At 43.0% G+C, this 16186-nt stretch overlaps 1 protein-coding gene across 1 annotated transcript; it reads right to left on the minus strand.

Annotated features, from left to right (window-relative positions):
* Positions 1-2763: 2763 nt before the first annotated feature.
* On the minus strand, positions 2764-12622 carry UBXN7 (UBX domain protein 7; the record flags this gene model as incomplete). Its single annotated transcript, XM_010178512.1, has 6 exons — positions 2764-3560; positions 8089-8168; positions 8901-9294; positions 9726-9853; positions 10999-11089; positions 12476-12622. Coding segments are annotated over 6 exons (1002 nt in total), but the record flags the coding sequence as incomplete, so codon positions are not given.
* Positions 12623-16186: the final 3564 nt, after the last annotated feature.

Consider the following 16186-nt stretch of genomic DNA (forward strand, 5'->3'; position numbering starts at 1 on the left):
ATGTTCCTCCAAACTCCAAAGGCTTTCAACATGAATGAAGATCTGAAGAGGCCATATCCTGGTTGGTGCCATTTCTTAGGAGCTTTCAGCCACTACAGCACAGCTGACTGACGTGTGTGCGGCAGCACTGCTTTTATTTGGGTTGGGAAGAAGGGAGTAAGAGGGGAAAGGAATGAGGGGAGAGAAGAGCCGCATGCAGGGACGACGATTCCTTTACATCTTTTTCGCTGCCTCCTGCTCACAAAGCAAAGCAAGAGAAAACTAGAAAAACACATCCTGCCAGAGAAAGAAATACACAACACAAAAAAACAGGCTAAAAATTTCTTGGAGCAGAACAAACTACTAGAAACTGCAAGATGGAAGAAAAATCCCCTTTTCAATGTAAATCTTCAATTTCACATTCTTCTTTCCCTGTCAGGTTTTAGAAAGATTACTATTCTTCTAAATAAAACCTCAAGAAAGAAGAAATTAAGTGAGACCATAAAAACTCCTGCTCACACCATCAGGCAAAAGCTTTTACCATGGTTGAGAGGCATGTTTCTTGATGGTTCAAAACTAAGCTTTCCACAGCCAAGTCCAACATTTGCTTCCTGGCGAGAGAGGTTCCCAAGCATAACAAAAGCAACAAAAGCTAACTAACTTCAGGCTCCCAGTTTTGTTTTTGACAGCAAAATGATGTGTGTAAGGTTACTCCTTTCCTTACAGCTGAGAAGAGAGGAGCTGTCAGCTGCCGGCTGTCCCGCGGCTCACGCTCAGCTCCAAAAGGGGGCAAGAAAGGAAGGTTCACAGGATGGGACCCCACAGTGAACAACCTCTCCAGCACCAGAACTGATGAAGAAGCTGATGCTCTTGCCTGCTGCCGAGACAGCTGCTAAGTTATTTTTTATCAGATTGCTTCAGGAGATCAGAGAGAAGCTACCAAAAAGTCCAGATCTAGGACTGAAAAGGCAGAGTCAATTTTGCATGGTTAACTTAACTGCTAGAAAAGCTGATGTGGAACAATTTTCCACAGAGTGGATACGTACCCAAGCCTGTCCAAAATAAGTTGGCCCTGCACCAGCAAACACAGCCAACCAGCACCAACTCAAAAGAGGAATTGGTGGAACCACAAAGGCTCCCTGCCTTACACCGGCAGGAGAGCAGGAAAGGTCATCATGCTCCCATCCCAGCCTGCCTGAGGGACACAAAGGACTCTCTTCACATGTGCTGGGTACTGCATCCTGTTGGCAGCCTGCCTTAATGTTCCTGTGGCGAACCACAGCAGAGGAGGTAGTGAACTTCAAGGCAACAAGCATCAGAGTGAGCTATATCACCTGGTAGCTGAAGCTATTTAGGGAAGCATTAGACCTACAGGGAAAGGATTTCCTTTTGCCCCGCTCCCTCGTACATCCAAGTCTGAGTTATCAATTTGGATTTATGGATATGGATATCCTAGGAACACAAAGGATCCTTCGGCCTAGAGGTGCCACTGCTGCTTCACAGGCAACCAACATTCCCCCTCCTCTGCCAGCCTTGCAATTTCTTTCCAGCGCTGGGAAGCAGCCACCACGACAGGGTCTCCACAAAGCAAAAATGGCATCAGATGTCACATCAACTGCTGACCAGGACCTGCGACCAGGTTTTGCTTTGCTAATACTGCATCGTGCAGTAGAATGCAAAATAGCTTTTGTGTAGAAGGGAAATAAATTTATACAATTGTATGAGTACATCTGAAACCTCAATTATGACCAGAAGACAAAGCTAATATTATCACGGGGAATACGAGATATTCTCTGTGATTTTCAACATTTAAAGACTCCGAAGTATGCATGCTAGCATGAAATTAAGGGTAAAATATCCTGAAAAGTTTTAGTCTATGGTAAGTTTGTGACCACTAATGTATTTTTCTTTAACAAGTATAATCATCTGACAGTTGCAGAAAAAGTCAGCAGTTATGGTAGCTCTCTCATGCCTTATTCCCCACTGATAAGGAGCACACTAAACTGAGTTCTTAGTTGTAAATACTTTGAGGATAGCTGTGTTAGTTAACATCTATGTCACTGCAATGCCCTACTGTAACACAACTGATCAACAGCTCGATGTCTAGAGAAGATGTTGGGAAAACAGGGCATTCTGCACAGCCCAGTGTATGCACAGGATATGTTTGCACGACTTCTGGTGCCAGCTTCCAGAGCCGAAAAGAAAGCCTAAGTAAAGGAGTAGCTTTTAATACAGCCTTCCAGATGCAGAGATAAGTGACAGGAGATGAACATGAAAAAGAGAATAAAAAGCAGCAAAGTCCATTCAAGCCACCAGGCTACGAAGTCTTTTATAAAGCACTAATTCATTCTGCAGTTTGAGGAGGCTGTGTATGTTTTTAATTAAGGAAAGAAAACCTGCCTAGGACTTGCTGTCCTTGCTCAACCACAGTCAGTGCTCTAAAACCCCTGCAAGGCTCATCACTCCTGGGGAAAACAAAACACCACACAAAGACAAAAGCCAATAAACTGCCACGGCTTTGCTACAGGTGTTTTCCTGAGAGTCCAGGATCTTTACCTGTCTTTCTCCTGCCACCTTCTATCATGATTTGCAAAATACTGAAAGCGAGTAACAAGGAGACACTTAGATGGTGGGAAGAGAACAAATGGAAACCCCATCTGCTTCTACCAAGGAGTAAATTCTGCTCCAACAGTGGATGTGCAGCACTCCCTCTGGGCCAAGCAGTCAATCCCATGTAGAACATAGCTGTTCAGGGGCTTTTTGTTGGTTGGTTTTTTTCCACTATGTCCACCAGCAGCATTTAAAGCAGGAGGAAAACATGCATGCAGTCTAGAAGCCTTTAAAATAGACAGGGGCCGAGTATCTCACCACAGCTCAACTCAGCTCCTTCCCAAAACCCAAGTTTTTGCAGAGCACCAGGTAAGCAAACCCTTGAGAAGGCTGTAAGGTTAATGGAGACCTTTCGTGTAGAGAATCAACACAAAGGAAAGACCGTACTGAAGATTACTCTCTCTCCTTACAGGGAGATGACTCAGTGCCTTATCACACACTTATTTTCAAAAATAAATTAAACAAAGCAGATCCAAGAATAGCAGCGAGAGGGGTATGTGTATTATGGCCACTCCAAGCCCCAGCATACTGGATACACAGATCACCATTTAATTTCATTCCATGAAAGCAAAGGAAAGATGCTCTTCCCAATGCTCTCCACAGGGCCCAAGCTGAGGAAGAAAATAAAACTCTGAGCACTCTCATTTGGTCACTAGAGCAGGAGAAGGGAAGAAGAGAGAGAAGGGCCAGCCAGTTGCCTGCCTGATGTCAGCGCTGCAATCCTATGACCCTCAACTGCATATGTAACAAGTTGGTGTCCCAGGCAGAGAGGAGATGGGAGGAAAGCTGGGAGAACTCAGGCCACGGCGCTAATTCCTCTCCTGCACAAAGACAGTCTCTTGAGGACACAGGCCCGCCTCCTGTAACGTGATCTCATAGTCCAGGTGGGAGAGTTTCCTTCGAGGGAAGTTGGTGAGAAGTTCAAAGCGTTCATTGGGGTATCCTTTTGACTGGACGTGTCTCACAAGAGCCTGGAAAGAAAGAAAGGCAAAGTAGTGTTGTGTAATTCAAAACAACACCACAAAAGAATGTAAAAAAAAATTTACCATTTTTCTTTAAAAAGGAAGTTTGTAATCACAGACAATGGAAATTTTGCATATAGTACAGACCTCCTTTTACTTTAATATCTAATTTGGCCCACACAGGGTATGAATAATATAAAAACTAACTACCAAGTGATCACTCACCTAACTGATTCTTTAAACAGAAAGAAGGCCTACATAACAATGCACTAATACAAGCAAGCTGAATTCCACACCACACATTCAAGTCACAGTAAAAGATTTGCAAAAAACCCCTTAAGAGCCCCAAAACAAGTGGTCTCTTGCTTGTCTGTCAGATATTACCCTGACATTAAACCTAGAAGTCACCAAAGGAGCATTTTCATCAGGTAACACAAAAAATAAACATAGAATGTGTATTAAAAATTGAATTTTTTCCTGCCTTCAAAGATTTTTTCTTTCTTTTCTTTTTTTTCTTAAAAAAAAAAAAGCTCACCTCAATTCATTAACTTCTCTGCCTACAATAGCAATTGGAGCAGGACTCAGAGGGTGCTGGGATGAAGAGGGTATCAGCCTCACCACCCAACAGACAGACATATTCAAGAAACACTAATGTCTGTGATACCATGAGAGAGATTTCCCAAGTTCATCAGAAAACACAGCAGAAGACAGCATAAAGTACAAACCAACAGGGACAGAGATTGGAGATTGGCAGAAGAGGAGGGGATAGACCAACAGAGCAAGGCTTGGGCAGAAGGAAAAGTCACAGCTTTTTAAAGAAGGGGGGGAAAGACAATTAGCACACAATAAAACAAAGTGTGAAAGAACAAGGGCGTCCCATCAATACTGTTTGCATAGTTTTGGTGGGCAACTTATGCCAGTAAATTAAATGGAAGAAGCAAGCTAGCAGTATTAAGCTTGCACTAGTACTAATTATTCCACTAGCTTCCTCTTGCTATTTAGCTGCTACTTCGAGACCAAGGCAGCCCGGCACACATTAAAAAGTGGTCGCAAAGAAGCCCGCGGTAGCTACTGCTGCAGTTCACAGGCCAGAGGCTCAGGAGATCACTTGGGCGGCTGTGTCATTTCGGTGTTTGTATGCCAGTAGGAAAGCTGTTGGTCATACACATACGTGTTGGTCATAGATGGTCTCCAACGACAGCCTGCAGTTCCCAGTATTTCAGGGGCATCAGTGGAGATGGTGAAGGAGGTCAGGGAGCTGCAGGAAGAGTTCTGGATGTTCTGCTGCCGCAGGGAAGATGAACAGGAAAGCAGCAGGATGCTGCCAGCAACACTGCAAGGGAAAGAACTTGGGGCAGACAGAATGGAATGACCAGAAGCGAGCCTCGAACACAGGGAGGACAGCAGCGTGCAAGACAAGGCAGCGTGGAGACCTGTGGCAGCAAAATGGCAGCTCTCCTCTCATTTGGAATAATAATTAAAATAAATAGTTCAAAACTTTATTATATAAAGTCTTAGCAATAAATGGGGAGGACAAATAAGTTCCACTGAAGATAAAACTGGACCCACTGATCCTACTCAGCAGGTCAAAACCAGCAGGGAGAAGCAGTGCTTCTGAAAAGGAGACTTCTGTTGGGGACTGAGGCACTTGACTGCTGACCCAACTCTGAGTCTTGGAAGCCTGCTGCTTGCCTAGTGGCAAGATCCGGGATGTCATGGCGAGACTGTCAAAACTCATCAAGAAAGCTCAACACTTGTCTGCAGTGTGCCCTTGTAGCAGTGACAGCAAGCCTGGGCTGCATCAACAAGAGCATTGCTAGCAGACCAAGGGGTGCAATTGTGCCATTCTGCTGGGCCACACTTGGAATATTTTGGTCTCTTCACATTCAAGAGAGACAAGGAAAAACTGGAAAGGATCCAGTGGAGTGCCATCAAAATTACTATAGAGCATACAAGCCTTGGTATACGAAGAAAAGTTGAAGGACTTGGATTTGTTCAGCTTAGAAAGAAAAAGACTTAAGAGGTAACACCATCACAGTGTTCCAGTACAGAGAAGATAAGTGTTTTTTTAAATAAAGATGCATAGCAACAAGAGACAACACAGCCAAGTTGCTCCAGGGGAAATTTCATCTGGATACAAGGAAGGAGTTCTTTATTGCAAGAGAAATTAAACTTTGTAGTAATTTGCCCAGAGAAGTGGCAGGCTGTCCCTTGCTGGAAGTATTCTAGAGTCAGCTTGAAAGGGCCCTGGACAAGCTCATCTACAGCCCTGCTTTCAACAGAGGGTTAGATCAGATAATCTCCAGAGATCCTTTTCAACTTGGACTTTTTCAAGATTTAATGATTGCAGAAGATCCAGGGGAGTAACCTGCATGGATATTTCCTCTGAATTCATCAAAATCCACACACAAACCTTTGGTATGAAGACTGCCACCCCCACCTCCTTTTACCTGGGCTATTCTCCAACAGGCTTTGCAGATTCCAATGCCTGTGTCTGATGAAGAACACAAGAGTGAGTCTGGCTTCCTTAACAAGGACCAAGGATGATCAAAATCCCTTACAAACCACTGCATTTAAAAATTCAGGTAAGTTTACTGCCCACATCTCCCCACTGCCCCATTTAAAGGCCAGCCTCTCACAACACTCAGTAGACAACAGAAGTTAAGTCAGTGCTGCAGATGAAGGGCTGAGCTGCTGAACAGACTGAAGTCAGCTACTCAATTGCACACAATGAGCAACTGCTTCTATGAAAAGGCAGCACTGCCTTTTTTATTGCCTAGGGGGGGGAAAAAAAGTATTACCAAGGATTATGGTAATATTGGAAGCATAAGCACATCCTGGAGGTAACAGTGTGTAAAGAAGCCACTCCTGACTGATAACAGTGCAATGATTAAAAAGATATTTTAAAATAGAGCTGGTTTTGGAGGGAGAGCAGCATCAGGTAAAACTTCTAAAGTACAATTGTCTCCTTAAACAATTTGTTTTTATAGTTAGGGACAGCCTTCACAAGGAAGTAACTAAGGGCTGAAAAAAATCAGCATGGAAATGATCCTCACTAATAAACACCAGAGACTCAATCTTGATCTGACTGAAATGGCTTTAAGAGATCACATGACACGAGCACAAAAGCTGCCTGTTCAGCTCTGCAATAAAAAGATATCTTGACTCATAAAACCTGACTCACCTATAATCCTCTCCTGACTGCGGAGCAGCCAGCAGCAAAGGCAACCACATGCTGGGATCAACCTCCTTTATCTGTCACAGGTCCATAAAAGGAGTCAAACCAGAAGTCAAGATTATCAGGAATATATCAGTATTACACCTAGGTTAACACCTAAATAACTTAAGTATTCAAATACTTAACTGTGTGTTTAATAATACACACAACTTCATTTTACAGGCTGCTTTCAAAAAGCAGTTAAGATACAAAAGAGTACCTGAAAAAGATCACACACTGCTGACTGCTACAACAAAGCAACAGTGAAGGTCTGAACGTAAAGGTGGCTCCTACAGTAAGGAGGACGCTCTGCCAGCATTCCTCAGTCTTTGTATTTCAGCCCCAGGACTCTGAGCACGCTGCAGGCAGTTTACAACCTGTCTGCTTAGGTTTGGGTTTGAGAGATGGTGGCATAACAAAGAAACATTTTCCCCCCCCCCTTTTATTTTCAAGGAAAACAGTTAAGGATGAGAATACGAGCTTGAGTCAGTGTAGATTTCTGGAGTGCTAACTACGTTATAGCCTCATTTTGCGGAAGAGATGTGACGCTTTTCTTCTAAATCTGCATAAGATCCTTCTGAAGAGGTACGCTTTTGCCTTCCCTAAGGCTTCAACAGAGAGCTTTCAGGTTGTTCACATTAAAATGAGCTGTGTCACAAAACCTTATGGTTAACAGGAATACAGCGACCTTTTTACACGCTGCTTCCAGATAAGCACCTGCAAAATTTTGATGGAAATGTCATCCACATTGACCTCTCCACAGTAAACAAGCCCAAAGCACAGTTGAGATGTACAGTAATTAACTAATACCGTACAAGTTTGGAAGAACTTCCTCCAAAGTCTGCTCTGTCATTCGTGCCCAGAAGGGAATGTGGAAGTACGATGAACGAGATGGAGAAGAATGAAGAGTTTTGCTTTTGCTTTTACTGTTGTCTGACCATGGGCAACGACTAAACTTTTCCATTTAGGAAAAAAAAGCCAAACAAACCACAAACAAGCGAGTTGAGAGTATTTTACAGTAATTTAATGATTAACGCAAAAGTCATTTAGAGTCATTTTAGAAGGAAAACAAGCAGTTTTGGGAGCAAGGAAGACACTGTACACACAACCCAAGCAGCAATGGAAACACACAGAGCCAGTAGTGTCTGTTGGTCGAAGAGAGGAATGAGACAGAAGAAACACAACAGAATGACAGTGCAAGCGCTCCCTGGACATACCACTTTCACTAGATTTGATTTCAACAGTGCCATCACAGGAAAAGAAATTCTGCAGCCTCAGCTCTCCTGTACTCAAATAAGGATTCCAGTAAACTCCACTCACCAGAAGTTTAGCTTGTTCGGGCAGTGAAATTTGTTCCCTCTTTCCATCTGGATACCTTAGCATCAGCTGTGCCTTTGGTCCTAGCATAAAGGAAGTTACTACAGGTTAACAAACAACAGGTCAGCTGAATTGAGGTCTTCTGTAGATTCTAGGTTGCACACTCTACTGGGCAGGATAGCAAGGTGAGAGACTGGAGACAAATACAAGGTTTGGATCTATGAAGATATACATCTTCCACATGTTTAAAATGCACACATCAAACTTAGGATGCTTTAAAAAGTGAAGAGTAGTGACTGAAATTGGTCAGCATTCCCAGAGAAAAGCACACCGTGCTACCTTGGCCTTTGAGACCACCTGCCTCTGCTGCATCCCAGCTCAGACACTGCAGGGAGGAACAGAGATTCTGGAGACTCACTGGTATTCACCAAATTTCATTACTAATACTCAGTCCAGACCATCGAGGCAGCCAAGCTAACTGAGCACAAGGCAGGGCTGATGTTCTGCTTCTCTCCACCGTACCGGTAGATGCACCTGCATGACACCAACATGTACTTTATTCGTGCACGAGGTCTCAAACTAAGAAACTTGAGCTCAGTGACTAACACAACTCTGCAGTTTGTGGCATCACTACATCAAAGTGGTGCTGCTGGCAAGGTGAATTGCTCAAATGTCTGGTGTCAGGGCGTGAGTAAGAAAAGACGGAGCTTTTCAAAACAAGGGATGAAACCATGCTTGTCAGTGTATAAAGATTTTCAGGGGAAAAAAAAAACCAAAACAAAACACAGGTCACTATAAACAAAGGGACAACTTACCATTCACATCTAGGCCCTGAAATGTACTTTCAGGCTTGTCAGCTGGCTCCTCCAGTATCCCCGCATCAACGCAAGGCAGTACTCTGTGATTTGATGTTGAACCAGGCTCAGTCCTTGCAGGGGGCTCAGGCTGAGGCCTCCGGCTCTCCTCTTTTTTATACCCCAAGTCCTTGTGCGGAGACTTCCTCAATTTGGCAGGATTCTCCGACTCCTCCTCCTCCTCAGATCCGCAAACCGAAATAAACTCTTCACTTCCAGAAAAAAGCTCCGACTCCGACTCCTCATCTGACCGACTCTCCTGCTTGGCCTGTGAGGAATCAAAATGTGTCTCCTGTAACGAGGCTCTGATAGCAGCTTCCAACTGGCTGTCCTCACTGGCATCAATGAGACTCTCCTGTTGAATACAGACATAACACAAATACATATAAATTGCTTTTCAATATGTTCTGAAAATCAAGGGGACGGTCTTCCAACAAGAAGCTATTAAAACTGTCAGGAACAAACACCATGGAAAGCTAGTCATGCTATGTCTACTTAATGACTTCTCCTTGGAGCTCCACTTGCAGTGATACATCTTCCTTCCACAGATGTACAGTCTGAGGACTTCTAAATCCAAAATAAATGCCAAAACCACAGCAAACTGCACAGCAAAAAAACAGTTACCATGGGAGAGAACATTCCCCAGCACACCATATTTTTTGCATACTCTTACACTAACTCATTACATGTTTGTACTACTGAACAGGAAATCAGCACAGGTGGACAAAGACAGGCTAGTATTCTCTTCTCACTTTTTCCAGTCCTCCTAGAGGGCTTCATACTTACTGAACGAGAGCATTTTTGGGGAGCACTAGTAGAATGGCCATCCAGCTGTCCATGCTCACTCAGGAACCCCGTCACTTGGTCCAAGAAAGAAGTCACATCCAGCTGGTGCCACTCCACTAGTTTCTGGCCTAGGAACAAAAGGTGTCATGAAACATAACTCCAGCAAAAGACTGCAGCTTAGTGGTCAAACACAGCAATTCATTGCTGCACGTGCATGCTGCAAGAGTCCATATTTGTGGAACTGCAGCTTCCGACAGGCTACCACCTGATAATCACAGAGCTTTCTACTTCCACCTCACTAAAAAGGTTTCAATCATGGACAGACATAAATACACACCCTGTTTATTTCTGTTCTTTTATATCTATGGGAACTTGCATACAGAATGGTGAATTAGGTATCAAAATGAAAAAAGCCAAACCACTAAGTTTATGAAGAAGCATTTCTGCATTCTTGCCTGCTTTGGCTCTATGCATTAGCACATAGCATTTTTTCCACATAAATGAAGTGCCAAGGAGAGTATCCTAACTTCAGTTCTAACATAAAAAAAAGAAATGTTGTTGGGTGGTTTAAGCCAAACAGCAGGAAATCTCAGCTCTGATTACAGACCCTATTACTTCAGTCCTGAGAAGTAGGAGACCAGACAATTAACATAGTGGCATTGTATGATAATAAAATAAGGGTAATGAGATACAAAAGACAAAGTGTAAACTTAAAAAGAGCTGGAAGGGGAGGTAAAAGTTCATTCTTCAGTAAAACAAAACAATAAATAAAAACCTCCACCCAAAACCAAACAAAAAAGCCAAAGCCAAAATGGTCTTTCAAAATCAAGATGCAATTTGGTAAGACATCTCTGAGTCTCACAAAGCTACTGTGCAAGGAGCAGGAATCAGATTTATGTAACATTTACAACTACTGTAGTTTATTCACCACATCATTTCAAACAACTTTTAGAAGGATACTCAAAAAAAATAATTTCAGAATTTTACCACCAGGTGGTACTATCTTCACTCTCTGAACAAAGTACTTGCTAAGCTACACCAAGTACGATAATCAAATACATAAAATTCCAGCAAGCCTTGGGAGTTTTATCCCCTTAGTTCCTCCAAAACACATCGCTTCATTTCATCAGGGACAAGAAGGTCTCTCAGAGAACAAAACAGTGTAACTGAGATTCTTCATGTGAACGTAACACATACTGTGAAAGATGGTGCTCCAGCCTACAACTAAGTGCCAGTCCGTCTCACTGGATAAATAACCTGTCAGTTCTCTTACCTGTCCTGGGATCCAGGATGGAGACGTAGGGGAAGTCTGCTAATTTATAAAACTGTATGTACCTCTGTCCTTCCTCACTGTCATGGTATACCTACAAAACACCACATTGGAAGCAAATTACTGGGTGGAGAGGGAACACGAACAAACTATTTTGGAAATGGACAAGGTTTTTCTCTATTTTACAGCATGCACTACAAATGGTATGTAGAGTTCTCATAACTCTGACAAGCTGAAACTACACCTCTGGTCCCTGTATTAGAGCTACATGGCAGCATTTTGAACGCACAAGTGAAAGACAGTTGAAGCATGCAAATGCGTATCATAGAATTGCTAAGTTGGAAGAGACCTCTAAGATCATCAAGTCCAACCGCCAACCTAACCCCACCATGCCCACTAAACCATGTCCCGAAGTGCCACATCCACACGTTTCTTGAACATCTCCAGGGATGGTGACTCCACCACCTCCTTGGGCAGCCCCTTCCAGTGTTTGACTGTGGAGAAACATCAACAGGCTGCAAGCCAAGGCACTGCAGAAGCTGGGATTCCCATGAGAACATTATTAAGAGAATAAAAGGCAGCTGAGATTTATACAAAGGCAATCTTTAAAAGACTAAACAATGTTGTTATTAAGTATAACAGGACCTTGGGTCAGCCTAAAAGTAGGAGTTCAAAACTACACAAAGCACTGTGTGCCTGGGTTATCCTGACCAGAACACTGGTTGAACAGTCTGCGTGGTGTGTGGCAGGAGATCTCGGTCTTGGAGCACCTGGCCACAAAGTATGGGAATGATGGATGGGAAAGTGCTGTAGTATGTGAACATCCTGATCGGCTGCATAGTCGGGTTCTTATCTCTAGCTATAAAAGTAGAGGTAGAAAATAAAAAACTCCACTTGTCATTCATCTGCTGAGTCAGTTTCTTGTTTTCAGCTCACTGCATTTGACCACTCTTTCAGTGAACACATTTCTCCTCAGATCTAACCTAACCCTCCCCTGCTGCAACTTGAGGCCATTTCCTCTTGTTCTTTCATTAGTTACACGGGAGAAGAGACTGACACCCACCTCTCTATCCCCTTCTTTCAGGTAGTTGTAGAGAGCGGTAACGTCTCCCCTCAGCCTCCTCTTCACCAAACTAAACAACCCCAGTTCCCTCAGCCGCTCCCCATCATTCCTGTGCTCCAGACCCCTCCCCAGCTCCATTGCCCTTCTCTGGACATGCTCCAGCCTCTCAATGTCCTTCTTGGAGTGAGGGGCCCAAAACTGAACACAGGATTCGAGGTGCGGCCTCACCAGTGCCAAGTACAGTATCGTGAACTACATCTACATCCATAAACTACATCTCCATGAACCACTGTATCTCTTCTGCAAGTTCACCAAGAGAACTGCAACAGTGCCATTTTAGTCTAAAAAGCCCGTTTTCTCCACTGCCCTTTCTACCAAGGCACCAACTTACCCACATGGCCCCATGAAATTTCTCACCTGCCAGAAAATGAAATGGTCCCGGATGATGTTCTTCACAGCCTCATTGCTCCAGACATCGCGGTTGAGACACTGACAGGCAAAGTCTTGCACATTCTGAATGTTTATCATGAGCCATTTGTTCTGCATCTGGCCACACTCCTTGGCCTGTAAGCAGAGAGAAAAGCTTCATTAGATAAAACAGAAGAGCCAGACATAACCGAGGCCAGCAATGAACAGTGATGGCTTCTAGCACCATTGGATTTTTCACCAAAACCCCTTCACACTGAGGAAGATGGACATTGCTAGTGAAAAGGCATCCACAAAACAGACGGCAGGGCTGAAAGACCTGCTTTAAATGAGACTGGTTGAATTACAGAATCACAGTGATGAACAGAGCTGCTGGATTTCAACAAGCCAAGCACAGAGTGGGAAAAGCAACTTGGAGGGGGGGCAGGACATGGGGATGCTGAATAAAATATTTATTCAGAGAAGAGTGTAGTCAATCACACTGATCTGACAACAGAGGAAAGACCTGCTCATTCTAAAGATAAACTCGTGGATCATCTTCTATTTAAGAAGTTTGCATTACTGACAGAGGACTTGCATCACTTCAACAGGACCCCTCTCTGCGTGTTTTCTTCATTCTCTCCAAGTTTAGAGTTACTCTATTACTGTGCAACTGCCAAATTCAGCACCCTTTTTTGATGCTTGTTATCTAGACTGCAAGTGGGGAGGAAGACGCAGGAAGAAATCTTACTGGTTTGAGTCACAAAGCTGGCATTGTCTGATTGCTTGGTTGCAAGTTAATGGTAGGAGTTTGATCAAGAATGTAATTCTGATCGCTGAACTGTCATACCTGTTGAAAAAAAGAGGGCTACATCAACAGCAAGAATGCTCTTACCACCTGGAAAGACTGGAACTAGCATACTAACTCCCTCTTTTCTTAATTTAAAAAAAAAGTATTTATTTATAAGTGTTCATCATCCTGCTGGCAATGCATTTAACAGCAAATTCAAGGAATTAGGATGTTACACAAGATTTTGCTGTTTTGGGCAGTATTTTATTCTCCAAACCAAAGGTTTTACTTTAAAAATGAATTTTAGTCAGTGCACTTCCGAAGAGTCAGCCTATCCGATGTGTGATAGACACATGAACCCCACAAACTCAGCTTCACAGAGTGAAGGATCTCGGTCTACAAAATTAATCTGCATGGCCATGTAAGCTGCAGAGCCAATTTTAACTTTACTCAAAGGAAAAAAAGAAAAGAATGCAGAAGTATGGAATGGTCCTCCTGTTCTTGGAAGAGACCTCAAGCTAACTACTTACCACTAACATTACAGTCAGAATCCAGTACTTGGTCACCAGGAGAGAAAAGTGGGGCAGGTGACACCTAAGTAACTGGTAAGGTCTTAAATACAGTCATTACACCTTTAAATAAAATACTTGTTTTGAGCTAACTGTGGATTTTGAGAATTAATTCTAGGAAATCAGTTCAAAACGAGTCCTAGAGGTACTGACCAAGATTAAAGGAAACATAAATCCTTATGTTACTTGAGTCAATTGGATTGCCTTGCTCCTGTGTTTGAATGTAATCCACATTGAATTATAAGAACAAGCTCAAAAATATATACCTAGAAAGCTGGAAAGCACATCTCACTCTGCTACATTTACTTTTTCCATTTTTCAGTATTAGTGAAAACCTGGCTCTACCTCTCCTCCATCCACCCAAGGTCCTCGAAAGGATGCAAGCAGGAAATTCCATGCTGAACATTTGTAAAGATGAGTTTTCATCTGTTGAGCAGGTACAGCTTTTGAAACTACTTTTAACTTCCTCCTAAAAACAACAGGCTTCACACATTTAACATTTAAAAGGACACAGCTAAATTGCTACCATCTCACACACACAGCGCTCTGCTCTTACAAAGATATCGGTGCTTTTCTGGGAGAGCGGAGGCGAGTGCAAGGAGAGGAGTGAAGGGGGAAGAAACACAGAGTTTGGAGATTTTATAGATGGGTCATTTCTGTAAGTGACAAAGAACATGAGCTGGCTTGCATATCTCAAAAGCTATGTCTGATGGCTTTAGATCCACTGTCCCCTGTTTCTCCTCCTCCTTTGAGGTACAAAGGCCAGCAGCAGGCACTTGAAGAGCACACAGACAGGGTAAGTAGAGAACAACCACACCTTGCAAGCATCTCTGTTCAAGCTTTCAGCAATCAGCAGAGCAGGAACTTCGAAAGACAGAAATAGTGGATCTCAGATACAACAAGCCAGACACAAGAAAAAAAGCAAAACAAACCCAGTCTGCTTTAAGTTTACCTTTCCCCATTCTACCCATTCCCATTTTTCATCACTACAACAACTGAGAGTGACCAACCAGCAACATGTGAAAGAAGTCTTGGTTTACACTCAGTACTGGATCTCAATGGATAACCGCTAGTTCTCACACAGTAACAACATTTTCCCCTCATTTGACATTTCTGAACCACGGGCAGTTTACAAATGCCGTGGTGGTTCCTCCTTGCTCAGCTCTGTTGAACTGTATGGCTCCTTTAAGGCAGCAGAGAGAAACAAGGAAGTGGCGCCAGCATCTTGTGACCTTCTGGGCATCTGCTAATCAAGCATGATTCAGTTGGGAAGATGACAGGTGACAGAAAGTCAGAGCACAAGACTACCTAACGAGAAATAGAGAGATTTACACTTCTTGCCTGGGTCAGCACAGGACAGGGCACACTGCATCAGCCAGCCACTGCTGTGCCAAAGGTGCATCCAAAGCTACACTTATGCAAGCAGCCACTGTAGTAGAGCCTTATGCAAAGATAATTGCACCATTTGAGTACAATGAGTAGATCAGCTTCCAAATTATTGCTGCTTGCTACATATAAAGGAAAAAAAAAAAACAGTATTGGCTGTAGAGCAGGGAGCGTCTAGAAAAAGTTTAGCTTGTAAAATGAGGAAATTTCCTGTAGACAGACTTACTCTACAACGTTACACAGTCACTTCATAGAAATACTGAAATCCTAATGAGTGTTAAACACAGAACTATACACACCAGAACTATCTCCTTCCTAAAGAAGTGTAAACTAAGTCAATTTGGGATGTACCCCTCATAAATTAAATCATAGCTCACATCATACGCATGAAGAGATGAACAGCTGCATTTCTTGAAAGCAGCCTTTGACATTAGAACAAACCCATGCTGTTCTTTAAATAAATTACACACCAAACATGCTTTGTTTTTATTATACTCTGCTGATCTATTCCTAGCAGATTCCACATTAAGGAGATAATTCCAAAGGTTAACACACGTTAAGGCTCAATATTAGTCAGGAAACAACAGTTAAAAATCCCTTATGCAATCTTAACTGACTAAGAGCCTAACCATATAACCATGCACACACTCCTCAAACACTGACTTTTTAGTGACTGTGTGTTTAAGTTCTGAAAGCTTCTCTCAAGTTTTCTAGTAGGAGAAAAAGGCAGTTCAGGTTAACACCTCACTGGCACATCACTCAATACAGCCCCATGCCACCAGTCACTAGGTAACTAATACCTACTGGCTCAGCCATCATGTTCAAAAGGCCTGCAGGACTCATAAAAAGACTTCTACAGATTTTCTGTATCAAATCTTTATCACCACATTTCTATGGTGTAATTAAGTTAATCACACACTTCACTTTACAAGTATAGTGACTGTAATCAAAAATCCATGGGGCCAGATGGAATTCATC

The sequence above is a fragment of the Mesitornis unicolor genome, unplaced genomic scaffold (assembly GCF_000695765.1).
Source record: "Mesitornis unicolor isolate BGI_N332 unplaced genomic scaffold, ASM69576v1 scaffold5912, whole genome shotgun sequence".
NCBI classification, from domain to species: domain Eukaryota; kingdom Metazoa; phylum Chordata; class Aves; order Mesitornithiformes; family Mesitornithidae; genus Mesitornis; species Mesitornis unicolor.